The 20,508-nt window shown below is 46.1% G+C and overlaps 1 protein-coding gene across 3 annotated transcripts in view; it reads left to right on the plus strand.

Moving 5' to 3' along the window:
• Positions 1 to 1,675: 1,675 nt before the first annotated feature.
• The window catches only part of GATB (glutamyl-tRNA amidotransferase subunit B), a 224,983-nt gene continuing 206,150 nt past the window's right edge, over positions 1,676 to 20,508 (plus strand). Inside the window, exons 1-2 of one of the 3 annotated variants that reach the window (XM_030191645.1) lie at positions 1,676 to 1,719; positions 6,984 to 7,138. In XM_030191645.1, coding sequence (XP_030047505.1) covers positions 6,996 to 7,138 — 143 coding nt within the window. In that variant the 5' untranslated portion in view covers positions 1,676 to 1,719; positions 6,984 to 6,995. Of the gene's footprint in view, positions 1,720 to 2,270; positions 2,311 to 2,473; positions 2,526 to 6,983; positions 7,139 to 20,508 lie in introns of those variants that run through there. The other 2 variants (XM_030191644.1, XM_030191643.1) reach the window with 2 other exon arrangements.

Consider the following 20,508-nt stretch of genomic DNA (forward strand, 5'->3'; position numbering starts at 1 on the left):
CCTCCAAACCCCCCCCCCCAAAAAAAAAACCCCACTGTACCTACATGTAGGTGCCCCCCTTCATCCCTAAGGGCTATGGTAGTGAGGTACAGTTGTGGAGTGGGTTTTGGGGGGGATTTGGGGGGCTCAGCACACACGGTACGGGAGCTATGCACCTGGGAGCAATTTGTGAAGTCCACTGCAGTGCCCCCTAGGGTGCCCGGTTGGTGTCCTGGCATGTCAGGGGGACCAATACACTACAAATGTTGGCTCCTCCCAAGACCAAATGGCTTGGATTTGGCCGGGTCTGAGATGGTGTGCTCTGGTTTCCATTATCGACGAAAACCGATGCCGGCCATCTCTAAGGGCGGCGATCTCTGCGGTCGACCCAAATGTTAAGATTTGGCCAGCTATGACCGTATTATCGAAGCAAAAGATGGCCACCCATCTTGTTTCGATAATACGGTCGGGGATGCCTGTTTACAGCAGCGCCCTTATAGATGGGCAGCCTCATTCGATTATGCCCCGCTCTGTTACTCATGAACTTTAACGTAATTACCACTGTGTATTTCTGACACCAGAATTGGCTTTCGCCATCACAGTACTATGTAAGCCACTTTGAGCCTGCAAATAGGGAAAATGTGGGATACAAATGCAAAAAATAAAACAAACAGGATACAGAAAGGTAGGTAGGAAGGAAGGGGAGAGATGTGAAGAGAAGAAGAAGATAAGAAAAGAGATCGAAAGGAGGGAAGAGATGGTGAAGAGAGGAATAGGAAGCAAAGAAAGTGCCAGGAAGGAGGGATGGGAAGGGAGAAGGGTGTGGTAATAAGAAGTAAGGGAAGGGGAACAGTGAGATGAAGAAGGCAAAAACAGAGGACAGGGAAGGAGAGAAATGTAGCACCGGAATGTGATTTTTTTTTTGTTGGGGGGGGGGGGGGAATATGGTGAGTTTTAAGGGGAAATGTCCTGGCTCTGCGTTGGTTCCATTTGGGGGGGGGGGGGGGTTTCTGTGCATGCAGAAATGGATGTGCAGGTTGTCTATTCAGATTCTGTCCTAGCCTGAATAGATTCTAGACTCATTGTAATTCCTATACAGAATTACTGGTTGAATGATGCTATCAAATAATGTTACTGTTAATGTTTTACTAGTAGGTTGAAACTAACCAGGGATTTCTTTGTTGCACAGGTGGCTTTGAGACTCAACCGACTACTCCTTGCATTTGATTAGATCTTTTCTCATTTTCTCTACATCTAAAAAAGACAAACTTTTCCTACCCCTAAAAATATTAAATACACTTAGGTCTAACACTTATCCCTGAGATGCTCCACTAATCAGTCACTCTTCTTGCTTTAGAATGAGCTTCGTTTACCACCATCTTCTGCTGTCTATACCTCAAAGAGTTTATTATCTAGTGAACCACCTTTGGAAAGATCCTACTGTATTAGTCCACTTCTAAACTACTGATTTCAACTGTCCTAAAGTCACTGTAAATGTATTTTTACACTCAGTAGGAAGTATTGCTAAGTCCAGTGCAGACACCGCCAGCTTTTCCCCTTTACAGCCTCGAGGCTGAAGAGATTACACATAAAATATGGAAAAAAATAGACCATGGTTACCTCAAAACAAGTTGCAGCATCGCATCCTCGCAATGTAAACTTATAAGAGTTCTGAAAAACGCCAGGAAGACAACGCAGAGCTGGGAGACAAGCAACACAGTCAGATTCAGGCTCGGAACGGTTAGTACACTTCCAGTTTTTATACTCTGCCTTGCTGAACACTATGCAGTAAGCAAATACAAAAGACAATTTACCCCCCCCCCCCCCCCCTCACCAGGCAGCTTGCAGGCTTCTCAAGAGAATTTTCTAAAGGAAGCTCCCTACGACGTTTCCCTTTGAAAATTTGGGTGACACAGATGATACGGGTGCAGTGTATGTACCTGCTTGTAAAGTACAAGCACTGATTTGAAATTGAAATCCTCATGCGTACTCTGTAGGTAAAATAAGCTTATTCTGAACCATTGCATATACTTTTATCCACACTAAGGGGAGGTCTCAATCAAGCCGGAGGGGGACGCCTGCCTTCAAGGGCGCGCTACCATCCTGTATTTAAAAATAAAAAAATAATAAACCTTAAACCCGGCGCGCGTCGGCGCCTATGCGCATGCGCTGCTGCCTCGCTCGCGGATGCGCGGAGCACATTGCGAGTCACCTCCTCTCCCTCTGCAAGGTCCGTCCTCCGACTCCTCCTCCTTCCTCTCAGTCTGAGACATCCCGCCTTGCCGGAAACAGGAAGCTGCGTCAGTGGTGAGCGGGCCCAACAAGGAGGAGGTTAGATCGATGATCAGTAGTACTACTGTATATAGACCAGATGGGGGGAAAATAACAAGTCGGGAGAAAGCAGGCTAGCGGAAGATGCCCTATAAAACCATCTTTATGATCTCTCTGTTTATGGCTTTCGATGTTAGACGTTGGCTGCTCACTGATTTTCCTGGACTGTGACTGAAAGCACTGAAATCTTGGGCTTGAAGTGTCCTCAGGATATGGTAGTGCAAATCAGAGGACAGTTTCTGTGCTGGACCCGGGTGCTACCAGCTATATTAGGAATGGGCCACGGAAAAGGCGCAGCACGTCCCCAAACTATTTTTACACGCTTTCTCCATTCGTGTAACCTGTAACGCGGCATTTAAAAATTACGCACATCGAGTTATTATTGGATTGATTTTTCCAATGGCCACAATTCCCTTGCTCTTCTGTGCACTGTAATTTAAAAGTTGGCGCCCAGGAGCGTGTGTGATGATGATCCCTAGTGAGCTACTGAGAAAGGCGAGAGCTAAATACAAATTTAAAATCCCACTTCCAATGGGGTAATCCATAAATACAGAGTGGCAGAATAAAGTTAGTTGTATGATTTCTTTAGGAGGCAGTTTTACAAGTATGTTGATACAAAAGGATAAACTATTTGTTTTTAGTTCCCTATCAATAAAACTGCTTAAAAAATTATTGTAGCCGGTAGCAGAAGTAGTTTTAAACTCTGTATTGTGTGCTCATTTTTATACACTGTTCTCTATGCAATACAGATTGCAGTTTCAGTGAGGATAGCCTATTTCCTGATGGGTTCATCTTTACTGTTGTTGGGAAGCCTAGTGTTATAAAGATGGAAATATATTGAAAGTAAAATTAAACTCTCCTTTCATTGGGGCACATGGAATCATATCTTCATCTGTTTTGTACTAGTTTACCTTTTAGATACACAAATGGATTATTCTGTTTTGTACATGTTTCAGGGGCAAGTGGTTTATAAGGCAAAATAAAAATAAATAATTTGTTTCATGCAGATCTTTTTTGTTTAAACATAACTAAATGGGCTATAAGCCCCAAATGCAGTCCATTGGTTTTTTCATGTATTCTTCGAGGGACTGAAATGTGCTTGTTTCTTCATTCAGGACAAAGTTTAGCATTTTCTTTTTGTTTCATTAATTTTTATTACATTTTTAACTTCAAAAACTTATCTTCTATCTCAAATCAAATCCACAATCGGCAAAAACCTCTTGAAGTATTGAAAATATATGTTTTTGATAAATGTTTACTTGCTTTTCATGTCACATTTTTATTAATGTAAAAATGCAGCATTTTTACATGAAAATATTAACATGGAAATATTCTCTCTGCAGCAGTGTATACAGCATGCTGCAGTAAACTATTTCCAGGTGAATTTTTATATCTGCAGAGTCAGGAAACCAGGGACTGTAATTATGTAGTTACTTCAATAATGAAATGGTTTGAAAACTGCTGTTTAAGAGTCGCAGTCCACTAAATCTGGAGCCAAGAGAGAAAATAATTTGATGTATGGAATAGAGAATGACGTGGGGATGGTGACGGGACAAACTTTGTCCCCATGTCATTTTCTACTTTAAAGCCTATTAATGAACTGGACTGTTATTTATGTTTAAGTGATGCCTACAAAGATATTTTGATTTTTTGGAAAAACAAGCAAACATACTGGCCACAACTAACAAACTTTGCATGGGGGATCCTGTACATCCTGCTACCAGCATATCTTCTAAGAAGATAACTTCTATTCCAGGAAGGACTGTGGAAGACAGGAGAGCAATAAATTAGAATTTAAATGCATAACTCAATAAGCGTATTCCGTAATGAACTGCGCTTAAATTGTAAAGCACTTGTCATTCACCTTTTATGGTAATGGGCTGAAAAAGGGGGCAGGGTGGGAGAAGAGAGAAAGGAGATGCCACACGGGAGGGGGGCGCCAGAGACCCTAGGCACAGCCCTGGTAGGGGGGAAGCAATTTATGAATGCTTTCAAAGCAAAACCTGCAATTTACACTCGAGTACTATGAAGAACTCTTGTTTAAAGAAAGATAGGTTGTTAAAGGCAGCCACACTTTATCAACATAGTAGTAAAAAAGGCCCATTTCTGAAAAATGAAACGGGCGCTAGCAAGGCTATTCCCCTCCATTCACCCATGCAGAGCAACCCTCCTGTCCCCTCCATGCAGCCATTTCCAGCAACCCTGTCCCCTCCATCCACCCATGTGGAGCAACCCTCCTGTGCCCTGCATGTACCAATATCCAGCAACTGTGCTGTCCCCTGTCTTCCCCTCCATCCAGGCCCGTGCAGCAAGTGTCCTCTCCGTTGCCCTCTCCTCCAGTTCCACGCCCCCTTCCCCCCCGTCGATATGCACACCCTGTCTCTCCGTGCCTGTGCAGCAAGTGTCCTGTCACGTGCCCTGTCCTCCAGTCCCATGCCCCCTCTCCCCGTCGATGTGCACACCCCGTCTGTCCCTCCATGCCTCCCTCTTTGAGTTGCACGGCCCCTCCTTCCCCCATCGAGTTCCGTTGGATGTGCTTCCCTACGTGTGTGTCCGTCAAGGGCCTGGCTTCCTACATGGAAAGCAGAGCGCCTGTCACCTGTGTGAAAGCGGTGCAGGCAGAAGAACGCTTCCCTTGGATCTCCTTCCCTCCCTGTGTCCCGCCGACGTCTGACGTGACATAACGTAACGTGACGTCAGCGAGGGCGGGACATAGGGAGGGAAGGCGATTGGAAGGGAAGCGATCTTGTGGCTGCAGCACTTCGATACAGGTGTCAGGCGCTGTGCTTTGGATGTAGGTAGGCTGGTGCATTGACGGGGGGTGGATGGGTTTGGAGGCGGGACGGTGGCGTTTGCGTCGGGGGATGTGGAGGATTAGGTGCGGCCTGGGGGGGTGGAGCGTCGGAGGGCGGTGGAACTGGCGATTCGCTGAGTGTCATAGCCCCGCCCTCGACGTCATGATGTTGTGACACGAGGGCGGGGCAGACACTCATGGGGAAAAATTCCGATTTCTGCCACCTGAAAAATGGAAGTGGCAGCTTCATTTAGAACGTTGGGGTTGCAAATTATGTGCGGAAGGGGCGTGGCTGAGGGAGGGTCTATGAGTGAGAGTGAGTGGTGCATGAGTGAAAGTGAGTGTTGCTGCCAGCGTAAGAGCAGGGCTTCAGTGTTTCCCTGCCAGAGAGTGAGCTTCAGCATGTTTGAGGTGAGACTTATTTTTATAAGGAACTAGCTGTACCCGGCCACGCGTTGCTGTGGCCCTACCCTCCCATCCATCCATATCCATCCATGCCCATCTGTCCCCTGCCCCCTCCATTCATCCCTATCCAGCAATTCCTCTCCCTTCCATGAATCCTGCCCTCCCATCCATGCTCTCTCCCCTGCCCTCCCGCTCCCATGTTCCAACTGCCCGCACTCTTCTCCCCCCCCCCCCCCAAGATCCCTTTCTTTTTTTTTCTTTTAAATTTACCTCCGTCCGGCAGCGCAGGTGCAGCATCAGTGAAAGAGGCAGCGCTGGACCCGACGTCTGTAGCCTTCCCATCGCTCAGTGTCCCGCATCTTCCATGAACCCTGTCCTCCCATCTATGCTCCCTTCTCCCCTGCCCTCCTGCTCCCATGTCCCAACTGGCCGCCCTGTTCCCCCCCCCCCCCCCCAAGATCCCTTTCCTTTTACCTCTGTCCGGCAGCGCAGGCGCAGCGTCAGTGACGGAGGAGGCGTTGGACCCGACCTCTCTAGCCTTCCCGTCGCTCAGTGTCCCACCTTCTTCTGACGTCATTTCCTTGATGTCAGAAGAAGGCGGAACGCTGAGCGAAGGGAAACGCGTCATGCTGACAATTCACCATACAGCTTCATTGCTGCTTATGTATCTTCCAGCCTGATCGTGTGCGATTTCATCAATATGTATGACCGCATAATAGTAGGTATATAAAAATACTTGCGTATTCAAATGGAACGTTGTGTCCAAATTTCAAAGCAATCGGTGAAGAACTTTCAGAGATATAAGGTTTTGAACAAACGAACATTTACATTTTTATTTATATAGATTTCGAACTTTGAAGGCTAAAGATAGCTCAAATTTGTGGATCTGTAAGACAGAATTCCACCAAAAGTGAGAATTAAGAAAGGAGTTATCCTTCCAATTTGTTAAAACCATTTTTAAGCCTACAGCAATTAACATATCATATAGTTTGGAGGAATATTTGTCTAGAGCACTTTCAATAATATGCGAACCAAATATGATCTTACTTAACTGAAAGTGCTTCAGACAAATGTAAAATATCAGAAATCACACGCCAAATATTGTTCCAAAATTTGAAGGTTTGAGAACAGTCAAAAAGACCTATGGTGCAGAAAGAAGAGAGATTGTAGATAATTTGCAGATGCTATACGTCTACTGAATTTTGGTCCAGAACGATCCCCACTGCTGATCCGTCAGGTGGCATTTCATCTCAGATTCCCATATGGAACGTAGACTAGCTTTTCCATTGTAAAGTGAAATAATCAGAAGACCTTTTGATGTGATGGAAGAAACAAATTCAAAAAGAGAGGGAGCAGCCTGTCGTTATGGACTCATAAAATGAAAATTGCTGGACTTCAGGATAACAACTTGTGTTGGTCTTGTAAATCAACCATAGGAACCTTCAACCATATTCTTTTGTTTTTTTAAATAAAGCGGCTGGCCGTGATGTTAGCGCTGCATGCGCTAAAGGGGCTGAGGAGCCGGGTGCAGAGGGGAGCACGAGCCGGATGTCAGCTCGTGGACGGAGCTGAGCAGGGGGCTCGTGCCAGAAAGAAAAAGAAGATTTTTGGGCGTTTGGACACAGAAAGGTACTGACATTTATATAAATTTGAAAGCTGGTTATATATATGTTCAGAAAATGTTTATGACAATTTAAAAATGTTGCATTTGTATATTGGGAGCTTTACTGTGTTTTAGGCTCGTGGCAAGTGCTTGAGGTCAAGGCAGTGATGTCAGTAAGTTCTGAAAGTTGCAGTTGGGAGGTAGGATATGATGCTGAATGGAACTGTGGTTGTGGTCTCCGATTCGCTGTGTTAAAAAATCCGTTTAGAAATTGATAAATTGAATTTTGTGAGCTGCTTGTGTGCTGAGAGTGGACTTAAATTAATTAATGAATTTGTTTTAAAAGCCCCGCGTTGTTTTTATGGCTTTTAGAGTGGTGGCTGAAGTTGTGTGCTAATGTGGAAGCTTTAACATTACAATAAGTCAATAACTCTGACAAGCATTGACACTTTGATAAGCGGGGAAGGCTTGTTCCTTTAACTATTCGTCACACTGGGTGTTCATGACAGATGTGACAGCTTAAGTGTACCTTATTTTCTGTTATGTGAAAAAGGGGTTTTGTGAGTGATGTATGAGTGAAAAACCCTGTATATTTCAAAATAAATTACTTTGAGAGAAAAAAAATAATTATATTAATCTAAAGTCTCAGTAAATTTAGAGCAGCTGTGAGAAGTTCTGAATAGAGAACTTTAAGTTTTCTGAAGTTGCTTAGTAGTCTCAGTAGCTTTGGCTACATATATATATACTAGTAAAAGAGGCCCGTTTCAGAGCAAATGAAACGGGTGCTAGCAAGGTGTTCGTCGCCAACACCCCTCCCTCCCTCCCTCCCTGGCCAACCCCTTCGTTATTCTTCCATTGCTCCGCCCCCAACGTCATGACGTTTGACGCGAGGGCGGGGCCCGGAGCGATTTCCCACCCCTCCTCCCTGCTTCCCTCCCTGCCAACCCCTTCGTTCTGCCATTGCTCCGCCCTCGAGGGCGGGGCCCGGAGCGATTTCCCCCCACGCCTCCCTGCCTCCCTCCCTGCCAACCCCTTCGTTGTTCTGCCATTGCTCCGCCCTTGAGGGCGGGGCCCGGAGCGATTTTGGTGGCTTCACCACCACGAACCTTCTAACCTTTTTGAAGGAAGTCAGGGCTTGGCTTCACTGACGTCAGTGTCCTCAGAACGTTGAGGGTGAGTTTTTTATTATAGTAGATAATATTAGACTGAGACATTTGAAAATTCTGGGAAATATCATTTGTGGGAGGGCTTAGAATAGGGTTGAACAATTATATATTTCTTTTATTGGGGAAGCTAGTAAGGGAAATAATTTAACAGTCATATAAAAAGGTTAATTGATCTGCTGAATTAGGGTTTAGGTTTTATTCTTTAATTTTTAAAGCTCAGAATAGCAGGTACTCCAGACCAGGTTCCTGATTTCAGATGACAATAAAAATACGATACCCAACGTTAAAAGAAAGGCGAAGAAAAGAAGATATACAAGAAAGCGGGAAGAAAACCTAAGTGATCCGCGGTTAAAATACAAAACAACACAAAGGACTGACTTATAAAAGGCTAACTAAAAGGATCAAGAAAGAGAGACATAATAAATACTTACTTGCTTGGTAGGTGAAGGACCTGAAAATAAAATAAGAACAAAGAATTCTTATAGAGAGGGACGTTCGAACAAATTTTGGGGGTTAAATGCATATTCAGATATTGACTTTGGCTAATGTAGAAAAATACTTATCTGATAAAATCTTGAGGAAACTTGATGTGCTCTAGTTGATGTGCTAGAAAAAGAGATATTGAGCTTGTTAGTTAAATTGTTTTAAACTTTACTATTCCACAGAAAGGGTGGTGGAGGCGTGGAATGGCCTCCCGGTGGAGGTGGTGGAGTCGAGGACTGTTCCAGAATTTTAAAAGGCATGGGATAAGCATGTGGGATCGCTTAGGAACAGGAAGAATTAGGGGTTACAGAGGATGGGCAGATGGGTCATATGGCTTTTATCTGCCGTCATGTTTCTATAATCTATGTATGTACTTACACTCTCTGCCCATACTCTATCCCTGTGAAACACCCACAAGGAAAGTAAGTGCTGTTGTGCATCTGTTATTCCTTTTTGTATGGTTTCTAGATCTTTTTTACCTTTTCTGCTTTTTTGGTTCTAACTGCCTGTTGCTCCACTTGACTCTGTCTTGAGCCCATTGCTGAAACGACACCCATCCCGGAGCTGCTGTTTCTGTGTTTGGTGCTGTTGTCTTGAGACCAGAACCACACCCATCCTGTCACTCTGCTTGACACTGCTCTCCTAAGCCTATAACTGAAACCATGCCCATCTCAGAGCTGCCTGTTATGCTGCTCCAGGATAACCCGCCTGAGGCGGAGAACTCGAACGTCCCAGGGATATGAGAGAGAGTGGGATGTTTGACCATGGAAACCAAACACTGGAGAGATGAATTCTTCAAAAGCAAATGTTTATTTGATAAAAAGACATCCCACTCTTTCTCATATGTTACGCTGCTCCAACACATTTGTAGCTGAAGCCAAAGGTGACATTGGGACCACTTTCTTTATAAACAACTTAGCGGTATGTTTACTAAGGTGTGTTAGTGTTTCTAATGCACCTTTAAAGTTAAGGCGCGTTAAACGCTAACGCGCCTATACATTTCTGTGGGCATGTTAGCATTTAACACACGTAAACCATTTACAAGTGTTAAAAACACTAATGTGCCTATTGCGCACCTTAGTAAACATAGACGTTACTGGTGCTTTGCTCCCTAGGTACTCCTTGGGGTGACTCTGTTGAGGTCATGATGCTGGTTTTGTTTCTATTTTGTTGCCTAGCCTTTGTGTTTTACTAAAATTTTTAGTTTTGGGTCATAAACCAAGAGACACAGTCAATTATACCAGCACCGTGGGGGTCCCAGAATCCCCTGTACGAGTTTGTTTGGGTTATGTCCTCAAGTGTGAAATGTGTTCCTCTTTCATACCCTTAGGGCCTACAGCTACTCCTCATCCTTTGATCTGTCTAGGTCTCCTTGATTTAAGGTCTGTTTGTAGCCAACATGTTTTAATTAACAACCTTATCTCATAAGTACATAAGTGTTGCCATACTGGGACAGACCGAAGGTCCATCAAGCCCAGTATCCTGTTTCCAACAGTAGCCAATCCAGGTTACAAGTACCTGGCAAGATCCCAAATCTGTACAATACATTTTATGCTGCTTATCCTAGAAATAAGCAATGGATTTTCTCCAAGTCCATTTTAATAATGGCTTATTGACATTTCTTTTAGGAAGCTATCCAAACCTTTTTTAAACCCCGCTATACTAACTACTTTCACTATATTCTCTGGCAACAAATTCCAGAGTTTAATTACACGTTGAGTGAAGAAATATTTTCTACAATTCGTTTTAAATTTACTACATTATAGCTTCATTGCGTGCCCCCTATCCTAGTATTTTTGGAAAGAGTAAATAAGTGGTTCACGTCTACCCGTTCCCTCATTATTTTATAGATCTCTATCATATCTCCCCTCAGCCTTTTTTTCTCCAAGCTGAAGAGCCCTAGCTGCTTTAGTCTTTCCTCACAGGGAAGTTGTCTCAATCCCTTTATCATTTTTGTCACCATTCTCTAATTCCACTATATCTTTTTTGAGATGCGATGACCAGAATTGCACACAGTATTGAGGTGCAGTCTCACCATAGAGCAATACAAAGGTATTTTAGTGCCCTCATTTTTGTTTTCCATTCCTTTCCTAATTATACCTAACATTCTATTTGCTTTCTTAGCTGCTGTCGCACACTGGGCAGAGGGTTTCTACGTATCAACGATGACGCCTCGTTCCCTTTCCTGGTCGGTAACTCCTAATGTGGAACCTTGCATTATGTAGCTATAGTTCTGTGCTCTGTGTAATTGAGACCTGGCTTAAAAGGAAGAAGAAGAGGAGACCACGTGAGGGCATGAGCTGAAGAGCAGCGTGCTGCTGGAGCTCCGAGATTCCTGTCCGATTTTTGAATTAATTTGAGCTTGCCCGGACTCAGTCCCGATTGGAGAGGTCAATCGTTATACGGACAAATACCTTAAGAAATCTTCAGAGGCGATGGCACAAAGATCCGCGAAGAAAGAGAAAATAAAGATGAGTGGCCCGGATAGCAAAATGGCGGAGGAAGACATCGTGCAGCCCGGAGGGTTCTCTGAAGCACAACTTTTGCAATTTACCACGGCGGTAGCAAAAGCCTGGGACCCGAAGTGGGCAGAGATGGAGCAAAAGCTCGAGGTCCTAACTATGCAGCTGGACGGCGTAGGGACAAGAGTGGGGGACCTCGAAGCAAGGGTATCAGCCCTGGAGGATGACGGACGTGGTTACGGCCCAGATATAGCAAACCTATCTCAACGACTGAAAGACTATCATGAAAAACTGGAAGAATTAGAAAATCGTTCCCGAAGGAACAATATCCGGATTGTAGGATTGCCAGAAAACGTTCCAGAGCGAAACTTAACATGCTGGCTTGAGAATTGGCTCGCTAAAGAGCTGGCGCTATCAGATACTATAGGCCCAATGGTGATAGAAAGGGCCCACCGAGTACGACGTAAACCAGAAGAAAAGGCACGGCCGCGAGTGGTGGTAGCCAGAATATTCAATTATCGTCACAAGATGGAAATTTTACAAGGATTCAGATTACGTCGAGACTCTTTGAACTATGAAGGGAACAAAGTGTTAATTTTTCAAGATTTTTCAGCAGCGGTGCAACTGCAGAGGCGCCAGTTCCATCCGCATTGTTCAACTCTGGTAAACAAAGGCATAAGATTTTCCTTACAATTCCCAGCAAATTTATGAATTTCAATCCAGGGACAATGGAAGTCATTTAAAACTGTAACAGAAGCAAAAGCGGCGGTAATAGAAACAATATGAGGAAGGTAAATTGTACAAGGGACGTTAGAATTAGAGTTGAAAAATGATGTTTATGTAAAGGGCTGATATCATGTAAAGCAAGGGCAGGAGTTTTATGTGCTTTGGTGGTCTCTACATTCCATCTCCCGGGGAGTCCAGAAGATGGAGAAAGGGTGCTTATGGGTTGGGTCGGGGAATGAGGGGAGGGAAAGGGGGGGAATGGAAAGGGGAACAGAGTTGGGTAAACAAAGGGAGGAGGGAGCAGGGTAGGTTAAGGAAGGAGGGGGATAGGTTGAGAGCAACAACCTCTTCATACTCGCTACAGCAGACTAAAGGTGGGCAGGAGTTTGACTGGAATGGTAAATGGTTAATAGGAATCAGGGTGAAGGTGCTAGTACCTTGTGGGAGTTATGCCAGTTAGAATAACAACATGGAAGGTCGGGGGGGGGGGGGGGTAAGCTCCCCGATCAAGAGGGCGAAGATTTTGACAGCTCTGAAGAGGCAAAAAAACAGATATAGCGTGTCTGCAGGAGACACACTTGTCAGACCTGCAGCATAGTAAATTGAAGAGGATGTGGGTGGGGGAAGTTTTCTCAGTGTCTGCTAAAGGGAAGAAAGGAGAGATAGCAATCCTCTTTCTAAAAGGGCTCACATATAAAGCATCATTAGTGACCACCGGGAAAGATGGCAGGTATATAATATTACGTGTTTGGCTATCAGGATCAGAGATTATTCTAGTAACGCTTTACGGCCCAAACATTTATGACCCAGAATTCCTCAGATCGCTGGTGGGTAAATGTGTTAACTGCGGGAGTAAGAGGTTGATAGTGGTGGGTGATTTTAACTTAGCCTTCAATTCGAAACTAGACTGTTCCAACAGCAACTCTCCACACTATTCAGGGCAGCGGGCCAAAGAATTGGCACTTTTCTCCAGAGTACTTAACTTGGTAGATGCATGGAGAGCATTTCACCCCCTGGAACATGAATATACACACAGGTCTAGAGCCCATGGCACGCAATCTAGATTAGATTACATATTAGTGGAACATGCAGTTTTTCCGCAGTTGGTGGCAGCGGACATAGGCCCAGAAGAAATATTAGACCATACACAGGTATGGATTGATATAGAACTACAAATTCACAAAGGGGGGGGAGAGAAGATGAAGATTTCCAGCTTATTTTCAGATTTTAAATTTCAAAATTACCTAAAGAATAAGTGGGAAGATTATGCAAAGAATAATAACTCTCATGCTCAGGCACAACCTGTTTTGTTTTGGTCAGCTTCAAAAGTGGTCCTAAGGGGCGACATCATTACATTCTGCAGTAAACGCAATAAGTGCAGAACAGCGGGCATTTTATTATTGGAAGCAAGACTTAAAAGGGCCCAAAAGAGGTATGCACAGAATCCATCGAAAGTTAATTTAGATAATTTGAAGTCTGTGCAAATTGCGTTAAACTCATTGCTGCATGAAATAGAAACTAGTTCCTTGTCATCAGCAGCAGATGAATCCATTACGAATGGGTTGTGTCCACCTACAGCAGGGGGAGATAGAGAACACTGAAAACCATAGTGCCTCCTGGAAGGCTAGCTCCATCTGCCTCTCAGTATTTCTCTATCTCCCAGCAGGTTTGGACGCAGCTTGTTCAGCTCCTTGAAGATTCTGCCTGGGGTGGCTCCTGTGCTTTTGCCAGTTGTAGCAGAGGTGTTGTGGCTAAGTGGAGCCCACTTTAAAGGCACATAGGTTCGCCCTTTCCCTGCCTTACCCTTCCCCCTGTGTGGATGCAGGCATATAGATCCGCCCTTTCCCACCCTTTTCTGCCTCCGGAGTACCTCTGTAGCTGTTTGCCTCCAACTTTCCTCACAGTGTTAAAAAAAAAAAAACACGCTTTTCAGCACTACCATTTCTGAGGCTTTTCCTGACCGTGCAGCGTGACCGGAGCTTGTGGACTCGGTCCTTTGAAGTAAGAGCGGTTCTCAGCTCCTCTGGGGAGGGCCCACGGACGGCGTTCCGATCGGGGTGATTTTGGCGTGAAGCCGCCATTTTAAATTTTATTACACCGTTTTTCGGCGATGGCTGCTGAGGGAGTTAAGTGCTGTTCCCGTTGTGGCAAGCGCAGATCAGCAGTGGGGCTCTGTAAAGCGTGCTGTTTAGACGGTACAGCCAGTACGAGCATGGCAAGCGATGATTCTTCCCGCTCGATGGAGCTGGCAGCAGGCGCCATCTTGGAAGCGCCGCATGGCTCGACCCCTGCGGTTGCAGAGGAGTCTGAGAGCAGAGGGGCGCCTCGGGCCGAGGCTACCAGAGGAGCTCCGTTCCCTGTGGCTCCTAATTCGGAGACGGGAGGTCAAGGTGAGCTTTTCTCTGCTGAGTTTGTACTTATCTCTATATATAAAAGGCACCTCCAACGTTCCATTGAAGCCTCAAGCCGGAACTTGAGGCGGGCGAGATATCCGGTTTGGCCATGAGTCTGCCCCGCCCTCGCGTCAAACATGATGACGTCGAGGGCGGAGTACAAATCACATCGCTCACCCACCTACTCCTCCCCCATGCCACACACGAGGACGTTGAGGACGGGGCAGAACAGAGAGCGCCGCCGATAGAGGACTTGGAGGGAGATCCCGGAGCCCCCCTTAGTATTTCGGGTGCCACAGCGGAGTAGCGGCAAACCAAAAACAAAACAAAACCGAGAGGGAATTGTAGCTCCGCCCTTGCGTCAAAACACTATGACGTCAAGGGCGGGGAAAGCGGTGCCAATAGAGGACTTAAAGGGAGATCCCGGTGCCCCCCTCGGTAAGCGACATCACTGAACAGAACGCAGGCATGGAGGAGGAGGAAGTCAGGGAAGGAACACAGAACCGCTTAACAGAGGGAAAAGGAGGTGGGGAGGGGGTCCTCACACCAGTGAGGTTGGGGAGGGGCTCACACTCACTCAGTAAAGGGTGGGAGTGGACAGAGGGGGGAAGGCAGGAAAGGGGGAAGAGGGAGGAAAAGGAGGGGGGCCAACGGAAGGGAACAGTAGGATGGGGGGAGAAGGGGGAAAAGCAGACTCTCACTCTGTCAAACACACAGTATCTCTGTGAAAACTCTGTCTCTCTCACTCACTGTGTCCAACATACGCACTCGCACACAGCCATTCTGAAACACACACACTCACTCACAGATACACAAGCACCCAGTCTCAATCTCTCTCTGACACACAATCGCACAGTCACTCTCTCTCTCTCACACAGTCACTCTCACACACACACTCACTCAAACATACACACTACGAGGAAAACCTGGCTAGCGCCTGTTTCATTTGTTTCCGAAACGGGTCTTTTTTTACTAGTTTTACATAGAGCTCTGCCGCAGGTGTCTGACACTGCGTTGCTGCCTGGTCCACGTGGCTGGTGGACGTGAGGATCGCCTGGTGACTTGCCTGCCTGGTGCGAAGGTGGCGGACCTCACGCGTCACCTAGATAGGATTTTATATAGTGCTGGGGAGGAGACGGCTGTCTTGGTACATGTGGGTACTAATGACATAGGAAAATGTGGGAGAGAGGTTCTGGAAGCAAAATTTAGGCTCTTAGGTAGAAAGCTGAAATCCAGATCCTCCAGGCTAGCATTTTCTGAAATGCTACCTGTGCCACGCGCAGGGCCCAAGAGACAGGCAGAGCTCCAGAGTCTCAATGCGTGGATGAGACGATGGTGCAGGGAGGAGGGCTCCATCTTAACCAGAGTGGGACCAGGCTGCTGGCATCGGCGTTTAAGAAGGAGATAGAGCAGCTTTTAAACTAGAAATGGGGGGAAGGCCGACAGTCGCTCAAAAGAGCATGGTTCGGGATAAGGTATCTTTCAAAGATATCACCATAACAGGGAAGATAGAGTATCCTGATAGTGAGGTTGCAAAAGAGATTGTAGTAGATCGGGTATCTTTAAATAACAATAAAAATCAGACAAAAGATTGCCAATTAATACTGTCAAGTACTAAGCATGATGTACTTAGGAACAACAAACATAGTTTGAAATGTCTATATGCGAATGCCAGGAGCCTAAGAAATAAGATGGGGGAGTTGGAATATATTGCACTAAATGAAAAATTAGATATAATAGGCATCTCTGAGACCTAGTGGAAGGAGGATAACCAGTGGGACACTGTCATACCGGGGTACAAATTATATCGTAGTGATAGGGTGAATCGGATTGGTGGAGGGGTAGCATTGTATATTAACGAGAGCCTTGAATCAAATAGATTGAAAATTCTGCAGGAAACAAAACACTCCTTGGAATCACTGTGGATTGAAATTCCATGTGCAAAGGGGAAAAGGATAGTGATAGGAGTGTACTACCGTCCGCCTGGCCAGGACGAACAGACGGATGCGGAAATGTTAAAGGAAATCAGGGACGCAAACAAACTGGGCAACACAATAATAATGGGGGATTTCAATTACCCGCATATAGACTGGGTTAATGTAACATCTGTACACGCAAGGGACATAGGATTTCTTGATGAAATCAAGGACAGCTTCATGGAACAGCTAGTTCAGGAGCCGACAAGAGAAGGAAAAATACTAGACTTAGTCCTTAGTGGTGCTCATGATCTAGTGCAGGGGGTAACGATACGAAGGCCGCTTGATAACAGTGATCATAATATGATCGGTTTTGATATTGGCATTGAAGGAAGTGAAACTAGGAAATCAAGTACGCTAGCGTTTAACTATAGAAAAGGTGATTACGACAAAGTGAGAAAAATGGTGAAAAAAAGACTGAAAGGAGCAGCTCGCAGAGTAAAAAACTTGCATCAGGCGTGGATGCTGTTTAAAAACACCATCCTGGAGGTTCAGGACAAATATATTCCACGTATTAGAAAAAAGGGAAAAAAGACTAAACGTCAGCCGGCGTGGCTAAACAGTAAGATAAAGGAAATCATTAGAGCCAAAAAACAATCCTTCAGAAAGTGGAGAAGAGAACCAACTGAAAGTAACAGGATAGATCATAAGGAATGCCAAGCCAAATGCAAAGCGGAGATAAGGAGGGCAAAAAAGGACTTTGAGAAGAAATTAGCGTTGGAAGCAAAAATACATAGTAAAAAATTTTTAGATACATTAAAAGCAGGAAACCGGCCAAAGAGTCGGTTGGGCCGCTGGACGAAAATGGTGTTAAAGGGGCGATCAAGGAGGACAAAGCCGTAGCGGAGAAATTAAATGAATTCTTTGCTTCGGTCTTCACCGAGGAGGATTTGGGGGGGACACCGGTGCCAGAAAGAATATTTGAAGCGGGGGAGTCGGAGAAACTAAACAAATTCTCTGTAACCTTGGAGGATGTAATGGGTCAGTTCAGCAAGCTGAAGAGTAGTAAATCACCGGGACCTGATGGTATTCATCCCAGAGTATTAATAGAACTAAAAAATGAACTTGCGGAGCTACTGTTAGAAATATGCAATCTGTCCCTAAAATCGAGTGTAGTACCGGAAGACTGGAGGGTAGCCAATGTTACTCCGATTTTTAAGAAGGGTTCCAGAGGAGATCCGGGAAATTATTGACCGGTGAGTCTGACGTCGGTGCCGGGCAAGATGGTGGAGGCTATTATTAAGAATAAAATTGCAGAGCATATACAAAAACATGGACTGATGAGACAAAGTCAGCACGGATTTAGTGAAGGGAAGTCTTGCCTCACCAATCTAATGCATTTTTTTGAGGGGGTAAGCAAACATGTGGACAATGGGGAGCCGGTTGATGTTGTATATCTGGATTTTCAGAAGGCGTTTGACAAAGTGCCGCACGAAAGACTCCTGAAGAAATTGCAGAGTCATGGAATCGGAGGTAGGGTATTATTATGGATTAAGAACTGGTTGAAAGATAGGAAGCAGAGAGTAGGATTGCGTGGCCAGTATTCTCAGTGGAGGAGAGTAGTTAGTGGGGTCCCGCAGGGGTCTGTGCTGGGTCCGTTGCTTTTTAATGTATTTATAAATGACCTAGAGATGGGAATAACTAGTGAGGTAATTAAATTCGCCGATGACACAAAATTATTCAGGGTCGTCAAGTCGCAGGAGGAATGTGAACAATTACAGGAGGACCTTGCGAGACTGGAGAATGGGCGTGCAAGTGGCAGATGAAGTTCAATGTTGACAAGTGCAAAGTGATGCATGTGGGTAAGAGGAACCCGAATTATAGCTACGTCTTGCAAGGTTCCGCGTTAGGAGTTACGGATCAAGAAAGGGATCTGGGTGTCGTCGTCGATGATACGCTGAAACCTTCTGCTCAGTGTGCTGCTGCGGCTAGGAAAGCGAATAGAATGTTGGGTGTTATTAGGAAGGGTATGGAGTCCAGGTGTGCGGATGTTATAATGCCGTTGTATCGCTCCATGGTGCGACCGCACCTGGAGTATTGTGTTCAGTACTGGTCTCCGTATCTCAAAAAAGATATAGTAGAATTGGAAAAGGTACAGCGAAGGGCGACGAAAATGATAGTGGGGATGGGACGACTTTCCTATGAAGAGAGGCTGAGAAGGCTAGGGCTTTTCAGCTTGGAGAAGAGACGGCTGAGGGGAGATATGATAGAAGTGTATAAAATAATGAGTGGAATGGATCGGGTGGATGTGAAGCGACTGTTCACGCTATCCAAAAATACTAGGACTAGAGGGCATGAGTTGAAGCTACAGTGTGGTAAATTTAAAACGAATCGGAGAAAATTTTTCTTCACCCAACGTGTAATTAGACTCTGGAATTCGTTGCCGGAGAACGTGGTACGGGCGGTTAGCTTGACGGAGTTTAAAAAGGGGTTAGATAGATTCCTAAAGGACAAGTCCATAGACCGCTATTAAATGGACTTGGAAAAATTCCGCATTTTTAGGTATAACTTGTCTGGAATGTTTTTACGTTTGGGGAGCGTGCCAGGTGCCCTTGACCTGGATTGGCCACTGTCGGTGACAGGATGCTGGGCTAGATGGACCTTTGGTCTTTCCCAGTATGGCACTACTTATGTACTTATGTCTCCCTCCGACTGATGATGGCCCGGGGCTGATGTCAGACGTGGATGCCCCTGAGCATTGGATGCACGCTAAAGATAGACGGGTAAATTCCCCGTCGGAGAGTGGCGCACCCCCCCCCCCCCCCCCCCCCCCGTGGTCGGGCTGTGGGAATTCTGAGGGATCTGGCAGGCCTTCGTGGTCTGAGGAGCCAGAGGAAGGTGCTGCTTTGCCATTGGATCTGGATGATCCCACTGTGGTTCGGATTTTCCACCGCGATGAGCTGCCAGCGCTTATCTCTGATGTCTTACAGGCCCTCTCTATTGATGATCCTGTTAAAGGCGAGGCCTTCTCTGGTAATCCGAGGATGGCGAGTACTAAGAAGCCTGCTCAAGCCTTTCCTTTGCATGACTCCGTCCAAGAGCTTATTTCTGCTCAATGGGCTGTCCCCGAGGGGCCCTTGAAAGTGGCCAGGGCGATGGGGCATCTTTACCCTCTGAGTGAGGAGCACTTGGCCCATTTTGGGATGCCTAAAGTGGATGCCTTAGTCACGGCGGTGACAAGAAAGACCACCCTCACAGTAGAGGGAGGGGTCACCCTGAAGGACATTCAGGATCTGCGCCTGGAATCAGCGCTAAAACGGTCCTTTGAGATTTCGAGCCTAGCCTTAAGGGCGTCTGTTTGCAGTTCTTATGCTGCTCGAGCCTGCCTTTCTCGGCAGTGGAACAGCCCGTGGATGGTGCGGAGTCCCTCGCTGAGGTTGCACTGCGCATGGAGTCAGCCTTGTCATTTTTAGCTGACGCCCTATATGATCTGGTCAGAGCTTCGGCTGACATGGCCTCTAAGCAAAGGCTTGTGAAGTTGCCCTTTCGGGGCCTTCTGTTATTTGGAGAGGAGTTGGAGAAGATTGTTAAAGACCTGGGAGATGCTAAACCCCAGCGGTTACCTGAGGGTAGGCCGCGGCCTTCTTCCAAGGGTCAGGTGGTTCCCTCCTCCTCCAGACCTCGCTTCCGTGAAGTTAGAAGGTATCACCCGGGGCGCTCTGCTGGGTTTACTCAATGTGCCCGCTTTCAGCAGAGGAACTCCTTTCGCTCGGACAAATGCTACACAGCGGCAGGCTCAAGGCCAGGAGTTCAGGGCCGTCCTCCACAATGATGGGACGCCGGTCCACTTCTCCTTTACAGCTGTAGGAGGACGCCTTTCCCTCTTTCTTGAGGAGTGGACCAAGATTACTTCAGATCAGTGGGTCCTGGACCTGATCAGAGAAGGTTACCAATTGGAATTCGGTGCCCCGGTGAGAGGCGTGTTTGTGGAGTCCTGATGCGGCACTTCCGTCAAACGGGCGGTGGTAGAGGAGACCTTACATGTCTTGTTGCACCTTGGAGTGGTGATCCCTGTGCCTCCCGCCGAACACGGCTGCGGTCGTTGCTCCATTTATTTTGTGCTGCCGTGAAAAGGCGGGTCTTTTTGGCCCATTCTCGACTTAAAGAAAGTCAACGAGTCTCTAAGAGTGCGGTATTTTCACATGGAAACCCTGCGCTCCGTCATTGTGGCGGTACAGCCAGGAGAGTTT

The sequence above is a fragment of the Microcaecilia unicolor genome, chromosome 2 (assembly GCF_901765095.1).
Source record: "Microcaecilia unicolor chromosome 2, aMicUni1.1, whole genome shotgun sequence".
NCBI classification, from domain to species: domain Eukaryota; kingdom Metazoa; phylum Chordata; class Amphibia; order Gymnophiona; family Siphonopidae; genus Microcaecilia; species Microcaecilia unicolor.